The 15,258-nt window shown below is 41.8% G+C and overlaps 1 protein-coding gene and 1 long non-coding RNA gene across 4 annotated transcripts in view; one reads left to right on the top strand and one right to left on the bottom strand.

Annotated features, from left to right (window-relative positions):
- Positions 1 to 6,175, bottom strand: part of POLD3 (DNA polymerase delta 3, accessory subunit) — a 70,329-nt gene extending 64,154 nt beyond the window's left edge. Inside the window, exons 1-2 of one of the 3 annotated variants that reach the window (XM_053561055.1) lie at positions 5,983 to 6,175; positions 4,142 to 4,197 (exon numbers count right to left, since the gene is read on the bottom strand). In XM_053561055.1, coding sequence (XP_053417030.1) covers positions 4,142 to 4,197; positions 5,983 to 6,042 — 116 coding nt within the window. In that variant the 5' untranslated portion in view covers positions 6,043 to 6,175. The remainder of the gene's footprint in view (positions 1 to 4,141; positions 4,198 to 5,982) is intronic. The other 2 variants (XM_053561056.1, XM_053561057.1) reach the window with 2 other exon arrangements.
- A 94-nt stretch (positions 6,176 to 6,269) lies between these two features.
- LOC128564948 (uncharacterized) overlaps positions 6,270 to 15,258 on the top strand; it is a 29,465-nt gene continuing 20,476 nt past the window's right edge. Inside the window, exons 1-2 of the long non-coding RNA XR_008374179.1 lie at positions 6,270 to 6,375; positions 12,857 to 12,972. This is a non-coding gene — a long non-coding RNA (uncharacterized LOC128564948). The remainder of the gene's footprint in view (positions 6,376 to 12,856; positions 12,973 to 15,258) is intronic.

The raw sequence follows: 15,258 nt of genomic DNA, 5'->3' as shown, positions 1-15,258 counted from the left end.
GGTGGCCTAATTGAAGTAGTCCCAAGAATAATGAGGGTTGACTGAACTTTCTTGAAACTTAAGAACTTTATGCCTATAAAAGCTGAAATGTGGTGTTTTTTTATTTCAGGTGTATTATGGAGATCTCTTGGTTATTTCATTAAACCTTACGGTATGACAAAAGTATAAAACCTATAAAGTATAAATGATCTTGTTGCCAAAATAAGAAAAAAATTTCACAAGGGTCCCCATTTCTATACTGTTTTATTATCTCAAAAGTTTAAATAATATGTTCTACTGCTATTGTTGTTCTAACTGTCCAGTGTATTAGCACATTCCCAGAAGTGCTTTGTAGGTTGGTCCCTGAATTTCTTAGACTTTCTGCTGTAATTGATTTAAGGGTGTCTGATTAGATAGTGAACAATACAGTGAGACAATCTTCAAGTGATAATGTCTAATTTTCTTGCTACGTCTCTGGCTTGATGCTTAAAACACATTCTTTTTCAAATCAAATGGCATTAGTTATTATTAAGTTTCCCAAATGAAACTGATTTTAGTTAATATTTTAAAGAAATGAAGCCATAACAAAAACTGTAATTATTTTTACTGCAGAGTGTTAATGAATGAAAACAGGCTAGAGAGAGGTAATGTTTAATTAACGTTTATTTACAGTATGCTTGATATGAGTAATTTTTTTATCTCCTTTAAGATGAATCATGTTTATTGACTAAAGGTGGGAAATGAAGACTTAGGATACTAATTCTATTTCAAGATCTTTGAGTATATTTTGCATTGTACAATGGATTTCATTTTTCATGAAATGCCTTAGTTTTGGGCGGCGCCTGTGGCTCAAGGAGTAGGGCGCCGGTCCCATATGCCGGAGGTGGCGGGTTCGAACCCAGCCCTGGCCAAAAAACCACCAAAAAAAAAAAAAAAAAGAAATGCCTTAGTTTTTCTGCCTACAAAATAAAGGCGGTGATTTAGAAAATGTGGTAACAACCCAATTGTTGATCAATTAATTGATGAATAAACAAAACTTGGCATATCCACATAAGGGCTAAACTGTCTCAGAAAAGATCCATCACAGCCCCACCCCTCAACACCTTAAATGTGGCCTTATTTAGAAAGAGGGTTATTACAGATGTGATTATTCAAGATAAGATCATATAGGAGTAGGGTGGGCTCCTAATCCAAAATGACTGGCATCCTTACAAGATACACACAGGGAGAATGCCATGTGATGATGAAGGCAGAGACTGCAGTTACACAGCTCTAAGGCAAGAAATGCCAAAGATCACCAGCAAATCACTAGACAGCTGGAAGAGGTAAGGAGGATTCTTTCCCACAGGTTTAACAGGGAGTATGACCCTGGCAAAAAAACCCGTTTTGGACTTTTAGTCTCCAGAACTATGAGACAATAAATCTGTGTTGTTTTCAGCCACCTAATTTGTAGCACTATGATATGGCAGCCCTAGGAAACTAACATACCATATACTGGAATATCATTTAGCCATAAAAAGAAATTAAGTACTGAGCAGTGCCTGTGGCTCAGTGAGCAGGGCACCAGCCCCATATACCGAGGGTGACGGGTTCAAGCCCCATATACCCGGCCAAACTGCAACAAAAAAATAGCCAGGCGTTGTGGCGGGCGCCTGTAGTCCCAGCTACTCAGGAGGCTGAGGCAGGAGAATCGCCTAGGCCCAGGAGTTGGAGGTTGCTGTGAGCTGTGTGACGCCATGGCACTCTACCAAGGGCGATAAAGTGAAACTCTGTCTATACAAAAAAAAAAAAAAAAAAAAGTTAAAAATTAAAAAAAAAAAAGAAATTAAGTACTAATGTATGCTATAACATGGACAAACCTTGAAAACACAGTAAGTGAAAGAAACCAGATATGCAGAACTATATGTGATTCCATCTACGTGAAATGTTCAGAATAAGCAAATCTATTGATAGAAAGCTTAGTAGTTGTCAGGGCTGAGGAGGTGGATGTTGAGGAGGAATTATGACTGATAATAGGAATGTGATTTCTTTTTGAGGTGATGACAATGTTCTAAAATTGACTGTGGTAATGACTGCACAACTCTATGAATATATTAAAAACCACTGAATTGTAGACTTTAAATCGGTGAATGACATGGTATATAAATTATATCTTAAAATATATTTTTAAAAATAATTATGAAAAAAATTCTTAGAATGTGTCAAGAATGGTATGACGAAGAGTTAGGAAAGGGTGGGATTAGCTGAAATAGAGGATTAGGCAAGACTCCTTACAAGAAGTAACATGTAAAATCAGAGCTAAAACCTGAAGGATGAGGACAACTAGGAGAAGGGCATTCCAGGCAGAGAGTACAAAGGTCCTAGAGTGAGAATGAGTTTAGGATATTTGAAGAGAAAGGCAAATATGGCTAGAATACAATACATGAGGTAGAAAGTGGTATGGAATGAAGTTGACTAGATAGGAAGAAGCTAGACAGTGTGTAAATCTATAGAAGTTACAGGTAGATTGGGCACAGTGCCTGACACCTATAATCCCAGCACTTTGGGAGGCCAAGGTGGGAGCATCACTTGAGCCCTGGAGTTTAAGACCAGCCTGGGCAACACAACAAGACCCCCATTTTTACAACAAAAAAATTTTTTTTGCTTGGCTGTGGAAGCATATGCCAGTAGTCCTGGCTACTCAGAGGGTTGAGGAAGGAAGATTACTTGAGCCCAGGAGCTACAGGTTACAATGAGCTATGACTGTGCCACTCACTCCAGCCAGGGCAACCAGGGTAATAAAAGCCTGTCTCAAACAAAACAAAACAAAACAAAACAAAAAATCCAAAAAGCCTACCAACCAAAAAACCCCACCAAAAACCAAAGAAAACAAAATTGTAGGTAATCAGGGTAGCCATGGCAGAACTGTGAGCATCTTTATTTCACCTTTAGGAAATTTCAATCCTCAATATGTATTTTTAAAACAGGCTTGTATATTAACAGTTGCTTCATTTCATATTTAAATATCTACAATCACAACAAATAATTCTTATATAGATGTCCATTCTAAAAATTACCTGGGTTTGGGCCAGGGTTTGTCTAAGACAATTTCAGACCCTCAAAACTAATCCAAATCCATCCTTAGGCTAAGAGTTTTAGTCCTGAAAGTTTTTTTTTTTTTTGTAGAGACAGAGTCTCACTTTATGGCCCTCCGTAGAGTGCCGTAGCCTCACACAGCTCACAGCAACCTCCAACTCCTGGGCTTAAGCGATTCTCTTGCCTCAGCCTCCCGAGTAGCTGGGACTACAGGTGCCCGCCACAACGCCCGGCTATTAGTCCTGAAAGTTTAAATACCACAGCCAAAAAAAAAAAAATCAGACTTCTAGATCTGTGTAACAAAACCCAGATAAAGCCAGATCACCCATTTCAGAGATCAGGGACTTTCTCAGACTTGCGGAATATTCTTATGACTCAAAGAAAGTGCCTGTGACTTAAGGAATAGAGAAAAATCAGACCACCCTTAGGAATAAAAGTAAATGAGCATTTAACCTACCATGTGTCCTCAGCCTGTTCACTAATTCCTGCCCTTGAGAAACAGACATTAAACCTTTGCAGGTCAAAAAATTCTAAAGTTAATTCAAAAGCTTGCCTTTTCTCTTTTGGCCTCAAGTTGGACCACAAGTTTCAGTAAGAAAGGTGATATGGCAAAATTCAAGAAGGGCAATGATCTGCAGCATCCTAAACACTCTTTTTAGTTTCACTTGAGTAGCTCTCCCCTGTCTTATACTGTCATACAGCTTGTGTCAAACACCTGTTGACCTCATTATGGAAGTATTTCAATAACACCCAGAGATGGGCCTAAGGAGCACCATGTGAAAATGTACTGAATACGTACAAAAAACATAAATCTGAGATGTAAACAGAATTGGCTAGCCCATTTAATCAGTTTGAAATAACAAAGTGATATTAACCAGAGGCTGCAAATAAATCCGGTAACTATTACCACATACAGTGTACAAGTTGACCAATCTAAAAGAGGTAAAAAGTACTAAAAAATAGTATAAATAGTATTCTTTCCCATTTATCCACAAAATAGAAAATTAGTTATAATCTAGAAGCTATCTGTTGAGTTAAAAACAAAACAACTCCAATATGATTAAAATTGGTAGTAAATTGAACTTACTGTTTGGCCTGGTTAACATGAACCCCTAACGTATAGCTCAGCCATTTGTATGTCACCTGTAAAAAGAAGGAATTTTTTTAATGTTTTATTAGATGCCTCCTGAGTGCAATCAGTCCCAAAGGCTTGCTCTTAAAGATTCCTATCCTTAGATGATTATGCGTTATAAACTATAATAGATGACATTGCAGTTTTGCCCAGACTATCTGTATAGGCAGGACCAAGTTATTTATCTTACAAATGCTAAGAAGTTTCACAGACTTATTAATGAAAAAGAATCTAAAAAGGCAGGTTGAATATACATAACAGAGAAAACTCTCATTTTCCTCAATTTCTTGTTTTACTTCGCATTTCGTTTTGGGGGGCTACCACCCAAAACTAGCCTAAAACTCATCCAAAAGGTAGATAACTTTAGGTTGGGTACGGTGGCACATGCCTGTAATCCTAGCACACTGGGAGGCGGAGGCAGGAAGGATTGACTGAGCTCAGGGGTTAGAGACTATCCTGGACATGAGTGAGACCCAGTATCCACTAAAAACAGAAAAATTAGGCATTGTGGCCAACACCTGTGGTTCTAGTTACTCAGGAGGCTGAGGCAGGAGAATAACATGAGCCCACGACTTTGAGGTTGTGAGCTAAGCTGACTTCACAGCACTCTAGCCTGGGCAACAGACACTGTCTCCAAAAAAAAAAAAAAAAGGGAAAAGAAAAAAAAGAAAGGTAGATAATTTTGAAATGTATGATTCAGAAACTTATTAGGAAAGCTGCAACCACACAAACATTAATAGGCTCGGCGCCTGTAGCTCAGCTGGCAGGTTGGAACCTGGACCAAGCCTGCCAAAAACAAAGACAACTACAAGAAAAAGATAGCCGGGCGTTGTGGCGGGCGCCTGTAGTCCCAGCTGCTTGGGAGGCTGAGGCAAGAGAGTCACTGGAGCCCAAGAGTTTGAAGTTACTGTGAGCTGTGACGCCACAGCACTCTATCCAGGGACATAGTGAGACTGTCTCAAAAAAAAGTATGAATGAATAAAGTAGATGAATATTCTATTACATTTGACTGGGAACTACAGATAAGAAGTCTTCAGCCTTTCTTGACCAAGTAAGCCTGTGACTCTCCTGTCAGTCTCTTCGATCTAAATGCTGAGCTTCTGAAAATGAGAAGACTTACATAGACTAGGCTAAGGCAGTGTAATGTAGAAGAAAGCATTAGAGGAAGGGCAGACCTGTATTCGAAATCTACCTAACGCTTACTGACAAGCAAATAAATTATTTGGCCCCTCGACTTCAATTTTCTCTTCTAGGAATACTAGCACCTATGGAGGGCGACGGGTGTATAAGAGGGTCACTGTAAAGATTAAATGTAATATGTATGCAAAATGCCTTTGCTCACAGCAGGCATTCAATCATCACGGTTTGCAAAATGCATTCACATCCATCCTCTTAATCTTTACATTTCCAGGGAGAGGAAACTCAGGGTCTGGAGGTTAAACAACTTGTGATTTAACCTCGATACTACATAATTTCCACAACTGTAAACGTGAAGCTTTAAACACCAACCACCCTATAATATAGGTGTAGGGAAGCCTCAGAAATACTCTCCCCGCCCAATCTCGTGGTCCAAGCGCCAGGGAATGCTCCCAGCACGCCTCCCCGATAAGGGACGCGGACTTGCGCGCCCGTCAGAGAACCCCATGGAGGGTTCTCAACAGCCCCAAGCCTTGGGGACCTGTCTCCCTATGGCCAGTTCCCACGAGGCCACATACAGAAAGGTCGAGGCTCTCCCCGCCCTAGCCAGGCCCAGGACCCCAGTCGCTCGCCCCCGTTTCCCAGTTCTATCTCCTCACGATCTTGTTTTGGTCCGTGACGAACTCGTCTATATTTTCCAAATAAATCTGGTCCGCCATCGTGCTGCAGAGCGGAGACCCACCGCCTCTGAGGCCCTCTTTCAGTCACAACCGCAACGCCCGCCGGCGGGAAACGTCTTTGCCCCCTCCCACGTCCGGGGTCGTTTCCCACGGCAACAGAGGCGACGCCTTACGGCGGCCGTCAGAGGGCCAAACTGGTCACGGAGCCTGCGCAGACTGAAGTAGGTGGAGCTCGCAGGAGCAGCGGAAGGGAGGGGCTGGGAGGAGGGACACCGTCCCGGAATACCGCAAGGGTTCAAATTGCACCTCTGTCGCTTAACGACTGACTCAGAACAAAATGCCTCACCTGCAGGAGCCACAGTCTTTCCCCATGTAAGTCGATAAATTAAAATTAATCCCTGCCCTTTGATATCTTTATCCAGCAAATAGTCTTTACGTAGCTATTGCATTCCAGGCCTTTCTTAGGCACTGGGCGCACAGCACTGGACCAAAAGAAAGACTATAAAATCCCTCTTTTTCTGGGTGGGAGGGGATACTTTTTTTTTTTTTTGAGACAGTCTCACTGTCACCCCCGGTAGAGTGCCCTGGCGCATAGTTCACAGCAACCTGAAACTTTTTTTTTTAGCAACCTGAAACTCTTGAACTCAAGCGATTCCCTCGGCTTGATTCCCAAGTAGGTGGGACTACAGGCGCCCGCCACAACACCCGGCTACTTTTAGAGATGGGGTTTCGCTCTAGCTCAGGCTGGTCTCGAACTCTTGAGCTCAGGCGATCTGCCCACTTGGGCCTCCCAGAGTGCTGGGATTACAGGCGTGAGCCAAGGCGCCCGGCCTCTGAGGGGATAAGAGCCTCCCACCCCCGTAAGATACCTAAAACCGCGGATTACACCGGACTCTTATACACGGTTGACCGTTGGACACCACGAGTTTCAACTTCGTGGGTCCCCTTGCGCGCAAATATTTTTTCAACCAAATGCAATTGAAAACACTGTAGAATGGAAACCCCAGCATAGGGAGGGCTTACTGCCGGAACTTGAGTATGCGAGGAGGGCTGGAGTTATGTTTTTTCCCCCCATGTATCTATACATACCATACATACAATAGTATGTATTTATAAATTAGGTACAGTAAAAGATTAACAATAACAACTAATAATAAAATAGAACAATCATAACAATATACTCTAATAAAAATTGATGAACGTGGTGTCTGTCCTAAAATTTCTTATTGTATGTAATATTTTCGTATTGCTGTTGTCTTCTGGTGACTGAAATGGGAAAGCGCGGTTAAGGGAGGACTGCTGTAACAAGTAATTTTGGTATTGGTGCCTTCTGGGGTAAAGTACTACCTGTTAAAACCCCTCAGAATTGAGAAATTAGGGAAGGTTCTCCAGGGGGGATGAAAGAGAGGAGTGTTTCCAATAGAGACAGGAGAATTTGCTAGGGATAGAAAAGAATTCATTATAGCTAGAATGTTGGGAGAGGAGGCCAGTGAAGAGATATGGGACTTGAGAGAAATCAGGCTGTGCCTAAGACGCTGTGTGAAGAGGTGTATGAACTTTATTTTCAGGAAAACTTGGGGAAAAGTTTTCAGGTTGGGAAATTTCAACAAAAATTTCTCCTAATATCACCCCCCAAACCCTTCATCATTGACTTCAGCATAAGCTGGTGTAGTTCAGTACCACAGCATAGAGGATAAGCGAGCAGGCTAGAGTTAGTGGATTTGAGTCCTGGTTTTGCTAATTATGGTGTGACCAGGAGCCTGTTTCCTCATCTCTAAAATGGAGATAATAATAGTACTGACTTCAAAGGTTTGTTGCAACATGCATTCATTCAAGTCATAGGGGCAGGCACTGTTCTCAATGCTGAGGTGCTGGATTAGGTTGGGATGAGGAGGATGGGGACCAGGGGGCATCCATCAAGAAACTAATGACATTAGGAGATGGTTTGTCTAGTAGGAGGAACAAACTGACCAGAAGTTTTCCAGGAAGGAACAGATGAGTCAAGGAGTCCCCAAGGTCTGACTAGCAAAAAGAGTCAGAGAAACCACAAAGTGGAGATAGGGTCAAGGCCTTGATCCTGGGTCTTTAGATCATGCACACAGTTGAAGTAGTAGGGGCCTAAATGACCTACCCTTATTAACATAGTAAAAATCAAATACCATGGAAACTCCCAGAAATTACCATATAAGGATTAAAAAAAGGAGGATTCACCATTCTGGGAATTCTCCATATTTTCCAAGGAAGATGATGAATATTCTGTTCCACACTTAGTATAGAATTAAGGAATCAGGCTCAGAGCCTGTAGGTCAGTGGCTAGGGTGCCAGCCACATACACTGGAGCTGGCAGGTTTGAATCCAGCTTGGGCCTGCCAAACAACAATGACAACTAGAACCAAAAATAGCTGGGTGTTGTGGTGGACACCTATAGTCCCAGCTACTTGAGAGGCTGAGGCAAGAGGATCACTTAAGCCCAAGAGTTTGAGGTTGCTGTGAGTCGTGACACCAACGCACTCTTTGGAGGGTGACATAATGAGGCTGTCTCAAAAAAGAAAAAAAAAAAAGGAAAGAAAAGAATTAAGGACTCAATGGAGAGGAATCTGGTGCATCTTACAAGGATACATGTGAAACTTAGTAAATGTAGAATATAAATGTCTTAACACAATAACTAAGAAAATGCCAGGAAGGCTATGTTAACCAGTGTGATGAAAATGTGTCAAACGATCTATAAAACCAGTGTACGGTGTTCCATGATCGCATTAATGTACACAGCTATGATTTAATAATAAAGAAAAAAGAAAGGAGAGGAATCTTATTAAACTCAGAGTCTTCTCCACTCACAGGCATTGACTCATTTCTTCTCTGGAATGTACCATGCTTTAATAAACTTTGGTACTTTGCGCCAGCTTTCTCTGCTCATTTACTCCATCAACTCAATACCAGTAACCATTCTTTGGAATTGGGAACCAAGAACCAGTGAACATGGGGACCTAGCTTCTGGTTCCCACATGTGACATCTGTGGCTACAGCTGTGATTTATAATATATGGAGCCTCGGGCGGCGCCTGTGGCTCAAGGAGTAGGGCGCCGGTCCCATATGCCGGAGGTGGCGGGTTCAAACTCAGCCCCAGCCAAAAAAAACCACAGAAAACAAAAACAACAACAACAACAAAATAATATATGGAGCCTGTTCACATATAACTTACCTTCTCATGGAGATACAGTGAAGGATAGTAGTGGCATCAATTGGGTAGTGATAGTGGAAATTGAGAGAACTGAATGACTTGAGTTTTCATTTAGAGTCAGCAAAACCTGCTGATGAATTAGATGAGTACAGTGTGGAAAAAGGAGGAATCAAGGAAAAAAACCTAGATTTAGAGATGTGAAATACCTGGAGCAGATGAGAAAACCAAAATTCTATGTGGCCTGAGTTATAAATGAGGTAAGATACATAAAGCCCCCATGCTGTGCCTGCATACTATAAAGTCAGAAAACAGTTGGCTACTACATTACACTGTACCAGCTGCTTTGAGAGTGGTATTTCATTTAGTCCTGATAGCAATACTGCAAACAGATTGTGTTATGAGTGTTTTAGAGAGTAGATTGCTGAGGCTTAGAGAAAAGTAGATTTACCAGGGTCACAGGATGGTTATTAAGTACTTGTGTTGGTGGCCAGGCATGGTGGCTCACACATGCAATCCCAGCACTTTGGGAGGCTGAGGTGGGCAGATCGAGACCAGCCTTTTAGAGTGAGATCCTGTCTCTAAAAATAGCGAGGCGTTGTGGCAGGTACCTGTAGTCCCAGCTACTCTGGATGCTGAGGCAAGAGAATTGCTTGAGCTCAAGAGTTTGAGGTTACTGTGAGCTATGATGCCAGGGCACTCTACTGATGGTGACAAAGTGACACTCTGTCTCAAAAAAAAAAAAAAGTGTTGGGATCAGAATTTAGGTCTCTTGTCATTGCTCCACAGGAGTAGGAAATAAGATAATTGACCAGAGAAGAGTCACGATACTCTCTGCCAAAAGGGAAAAGATGATAATACTATATAGAGTACCCAGTTCAACCCAGTCCTAGATATGACAATATTAAGAGTTTTTTTAGACAGAGTCTTGCTCTGTCAGTGGGCTAGAGTGCTGTGACCTTGGCCTAGCTCACAGCAACCTCAAACTCCTAGGCTTAAGCAATCCTCCTACCTCAGCCTCCCAAGTAGCTGGGACTACAGGCCATACCACCACCCCACCTGCCCCTAATTTTTCTATTTTTAGTGGAGACGGGGTCTTGCTTTGCTCAGGTGGTCTGGAACTCCTGTCCTCATGTGATCTGCCTCAGCCTCCCACATTAGTGGTTACCCTTGGGAGGGTAGAAACTGGAAAGTGAGTATGAGGAGGCTTCTTGATCTGGGTGCTGGTCACATGTGTTGAGTTTGTGAAAATGATCAGAGTTATACACTTCTGATATGTATGTATAGTTTTTTAAATATGGATGTTTACATTAACTGAAAGTTTAAGAAAATTGATTATTTGAGGAATCTTGTTTTATTTTATTTTAAATATTCTTCAGTCCTCTGAGATGAATCTGAGCTATTATCATATAACAAACAATTATATACCACTATGTGTCAGATTCTGTTCCACCTGCTTTACAAATGTTAACCCATCTAAGCTCCATAACAATCTTAGAAGACTGGGCATGTTATTATCCCTTTTCTCAGATAAGTAAACTTTGACACAAAGAGGTTAAGTAATTTGCCTAAGGTCACAAAGTTACAGAAACAAGATTAAAAACTAGGCAATCTAAAAATCCATGATTTTATTTTATTTTATTTATATTATTATTATTATTTTGAGACAGAGCCTCAAGCTGTTGCCCTGGGTAGAGTGCATCACAGCTCACAGCAACCTACAACTCCTGGGCTCAGGTGATTCTCCTGCCTCAGCCTCCCAAGTAGCTGGGACTATAGGCGCCCGCCACAACACCTGGCTATTTTTTGGTTGTAGCCATCATTGTTGTTTGGTGGGCCCGGGCTGGATTCAAACCTGCCAGCTCAGGTGTATGTGGCTGGTGTCTTAACTGCTTGAGCCACAGACGCCGAGCCAAATCCATGATTTTAAACACACTGTGTTGCTGTCTCATTGTTTACAACTGCATATAGAAAACCAGTAAGTACAATTTAGTGAATTCTAATACAGTGTATTGCAGAAGACTGAAATTCCTGTGCACTTCAGTCAAATGAGAATTGCTTTTAGTAGCAGCCAAGTAAAAAATGGGCTATGCTGAGTAATTACATGCTGTGGGAACACAGAACCGAGGCAGACGGAAGTAAATCTTGGAAGTTTTCAGGTCAGGCATTAGGGTTAAGGGAAGGTGGGGGTGCATGTGGATCTTTGATTAAGTTTAGGAGGAAACTGCAGCAGGAAAATTCCAGTAAATAAGCCTAGGACTGTGTCCAGGATATTAGTGTTTTATCTAGGTAATACCTGAAAGCTTAGTTTTAGGGTCAAAAGTAAACCACAAAAGAGGATTCCTCTGTACTTTCACTCTCGTAAACTACAGATGAAGAAAGTCTTTTAGCTCATGTACATTTCTCAGATGATAATTATCATTTATTGAGCACCTGCAATGTCATGGATACCTCACTTAATACTAAAATAATCCTGTTACACTTCCCCCCAAAAGGGACCAGGTCTGAGATCAATGTTACGTTGTTAATGTGAAGAGTAAATAGGAAACAACTCCATTAGGTTCTAAGACAAGGTTTCCTCAAGTGAATAACCAAGTAGGATTTTAGAACAAGTCTCCTCCTAATATAATTACAACAATAGCAGCAACACTAGCATCTAGCAGGGGCATCCATCCTTTTTTCTTTTCTGTTGCACATTGGAAGAGTAAGAGTTTTCTTGGGCCAATCATTAAATAGGAAAACACTAATGAAAGCTGATGAGCAAAAAAAAAAAAAAAGTCCATCCATACTTTTCTCCATATCTGTAAGTAAGCAAAACAGTCCTCAGATAATCTGCATGCCGCCCACTGTTTGCAGTTGGAACACCCAATAGGTTCTCAATAAGTATTTATTGGCTCAAGTTCAAGTACACTAAAGACAGTAAGATTTAAAAGGAAAAACACTAAAATAAGAAACAAGGAGAGCTGAGATGGTATTCGTGATTACTTATTCAGTGAGTGCTAGCCCTTTTACTTGAATATTCTCATTTAATCTTCAAAATAATCTATAAAGTAAGTAAATATTATTACTTTCTATGGTCCCTGTTTTATAGATGTCACATAGCTTAGATTATTATCCCTATAGTACAGATAAAGAAATCGGAGCCCAGAGAAGTTAAATAATTTGTCCCAAACCACATTGGTAGTAAGTGGTGGGGATGTGTCTCCAGCCCAAGTGTGCTCAAAGCTGTAGTGTATTTAAGTGATAGCATTTGGCTGCTTTTTGTTTTCTTCTTTATATACTTTTTTTCCTTATGTATATTTGAATTCTTACAGTAGTCTTGTTTCATTTTCATAGTCCTAAAAAGATGAACATATTTTTATTTTGAAAAACGTGGGGCATCTAGCAATGTAAAATTAATTCATCTTCTTATTCCAGTCATCTGTAATGTTTTCCCTCTTTGAAAAGTAAAAGGCAATCTGCAAAAAGGAATAGTGTGGGAGTCAGGTTTGTAGTGTAGTTTAGAGCAGGAATTTCTGGAGGGCTTGTTGAACAGAGTCCAAGTTCCTTAAACCCCGCTGGAGGCTAGCAATACCCTGGTGGTCTATACAGGATGTCTGACACCTAGCAGGCTCAGTGCTAGGATTCTGGGGTTCCTATTGACCACAGTCCAGGATCTTTGGCACCCCTTTTCAGGTGCTGCAAGAGGCCTGATTGTGACCTGGTGACTGAGAACAGAATGCCTAGCAAGCAAAGATTACTATTGCCTGAGTCCTGCCCAGGCAGAGATAGAAATCACTGAAGCAAGTTAGGTAAGTTTATCCCCAATTTGTAAAGTATAAGTTGTAATCACGTGGTGTGCTTGAATGATCTTCCCTTCATTTCCCTTCTTCTGATTGTTAATGATTACCTGAGGTGCCTTGCTTTGAATAACTCAAATTAAGCTTATGTATTATGCTGTCAACATGATTTATGATTTTTGATTGAATAAAGAGACCTATGGGAGAATGGCCGGGGCTGCACTTGCTGGCTGCACTTGAGGTGCTGCTGGCTTAGCGTACGCATCTCACAGGCTCACATCAGTTATTTCACCTGAGATAACTGAGTCTGAGTTTTTTCTCTTGTCAACTGCTCTCAGTGCAGAGCTCGCAAAGGTTGTGGGGACCCAGGCCCCTTATTCCTGCCTACATCTTAAATATCACTTCTTTAAAAACAAACAAATAAAACTTCACTCCCTATTCCTTAAGGATGAGACTTAACATAGGTCATATTAAGAACAAGAGCAGTTCTCCAGAAACCAGAACAGTCAGCCGAAGTTTTTGCTAACCAAAAAAGAGGCCAGACAAAAATGTTGGGAATGTTGATGTCAGGTAATACCAGCAGTGGGAGCCATAGGATTAAGATTTTTCTGCTGCCTCATCTGGAAAAAGTAGCTAAGATTGTTGTCAGAAGCCTGACCCTCTCCTTCTCCATCCTACTTCATCCCAGAAATGATTGGCCTCAGATAGTCTCATAGTTCCAAAAGGGCATGGAGCGGTAAATCTAGACAGGGCTCAATATTGAAGTGTGGTGAGGAGAAATCAACTTTTATGCAAGCAGGATCTCCAGACCCAAGGTGGGGTAAGAAGGTCAGGCCTTTGGCCAGGAAAGGAAACCTGTAGGGGTAACTCAGGGACCCCACCAGCCTGGGCTTCAGGCTACCACAGGTTCCTAGGGGACATTCTAGGCAGGGTAACAGGTCAGAACCAAGGATTAAAAAATTAAAAAGTCCAGAGTTCCAGAGTCCCAGGGGTCCAGGACTTACTGACAACAATGTATTTAGTAATTAGATCATCCATTCATCCATTTACTCAACAAACACTGGTCAAGGACTCCTATACAAGAGTCCCAGTGTGACTCGTGAGGACACAGCATAGTCTTCATCAGTATAGTAGTACAGTGCGAGAGACTCATAAGGTGCCATGAGGAGGAAATATGGGAAAAACTTTGGACTTGGGAGACTGCATTCCTCCTTTCACATTAGGCAAAATATGTAAAAAGTGAAATCAGGCTGGGCGCAGTGGCTCATGCCTGTAATCCTCGCACTCTGGAAGGCTGAGGTGAGTTGATTGCCTGAGCTCAGAGGTTCGAGACCAGCCTAAGCAAAAGTGAGACCCCATCTCTACTAAAAACTAAAAAAAACTAGCTGGGCATTGTGGCAGGCACCTGTAGTTCCACCTACTCGGAAGGCTGAGGCAAACGGATGATTTGAGCCCAAGAGTTTGAGGTTGCTAGGAGCTAAGACACCATGGCACTCTACCCGGTGCAACAGAGTAAGAGTCTGTCTTAAAAAAAAGTGAAATCAGAGTGCTATTTTTGTTATATCTTTTAACAATACATAACAGCCTATACTTCTCTCTTTTAAAAAGTTGTTTTGACTGGATGCAGCAGTTCACACCTCTAATCCTAGAGGCCAAGGTGGGAGGATTGCTTGAGGTCAGAAGTTTGAGACCAGAATGAGGAAAAGCAAGATCCTGTCTCTGATAAAAAATAAAAAAAATTAGTCAGGCATTGCGGCACTTGCCTGTAGTCTCAGCTACTCTGAAGGCCAGGAGGATCGCGTGAGCCCAGGAGTGTGATGTAGCTCACAGCACTCTGGCCTAGGCAACAGAGACTCCATCTCAAAAAAGAAAAAAGTTTTTTTGTGAGAGCATGTGTACCCTGCATGGACTGTCTTGTGGAATGTTCAGCTTCCAAGGCCAGGACACATTAACCTTCCTGACAGCTGGAGAGGCAGGAGCCCAAGGACGCTGAGAGAAGGCTCTAGGTGCTTATTCTAAAACAACTTATCAGTTCTATAAAAATCGATGTAAAATCCCTCAATTACAAAAACCGAGGGAACCCAGAGGACACTCAGACACAGGTCCCCCGTCTCAGGCCTACACCACCCCAGGCTGTCCCCACCCACACTCACACACCCCAGCCAGTTTGTTACTCAGTTCAATTGCCAGAGGCTCACAGTTCTACCTGTGCTGCCTTAGACGGTCAGAAAAAGAGCAGGAGGACCCCCTACCCACATCTTGTATATTTTTTCCCTTTCTCCCTTGCCTTGGGGGCCA

Source organism: Nycticebus coucang, chromosome 14, assembly GCF_027406575.1.
Source record: "Nycticebus coucang isolate mNycCou1 chromosome 14, mNycCou1.pri, whole genome shotgun sequence".
In the NCBI taxonomy this organism is placed as follows: Eukaryota; Metazoa; Chordata; class Mammalia; order Primates; family Lorisidae; genus Nycticebus; species Nycticebus coucang.
Note: the sequence above shows the minus strand (reverse complement) of the source record. Positions and strands in the feature narration are given on the sequence as shown.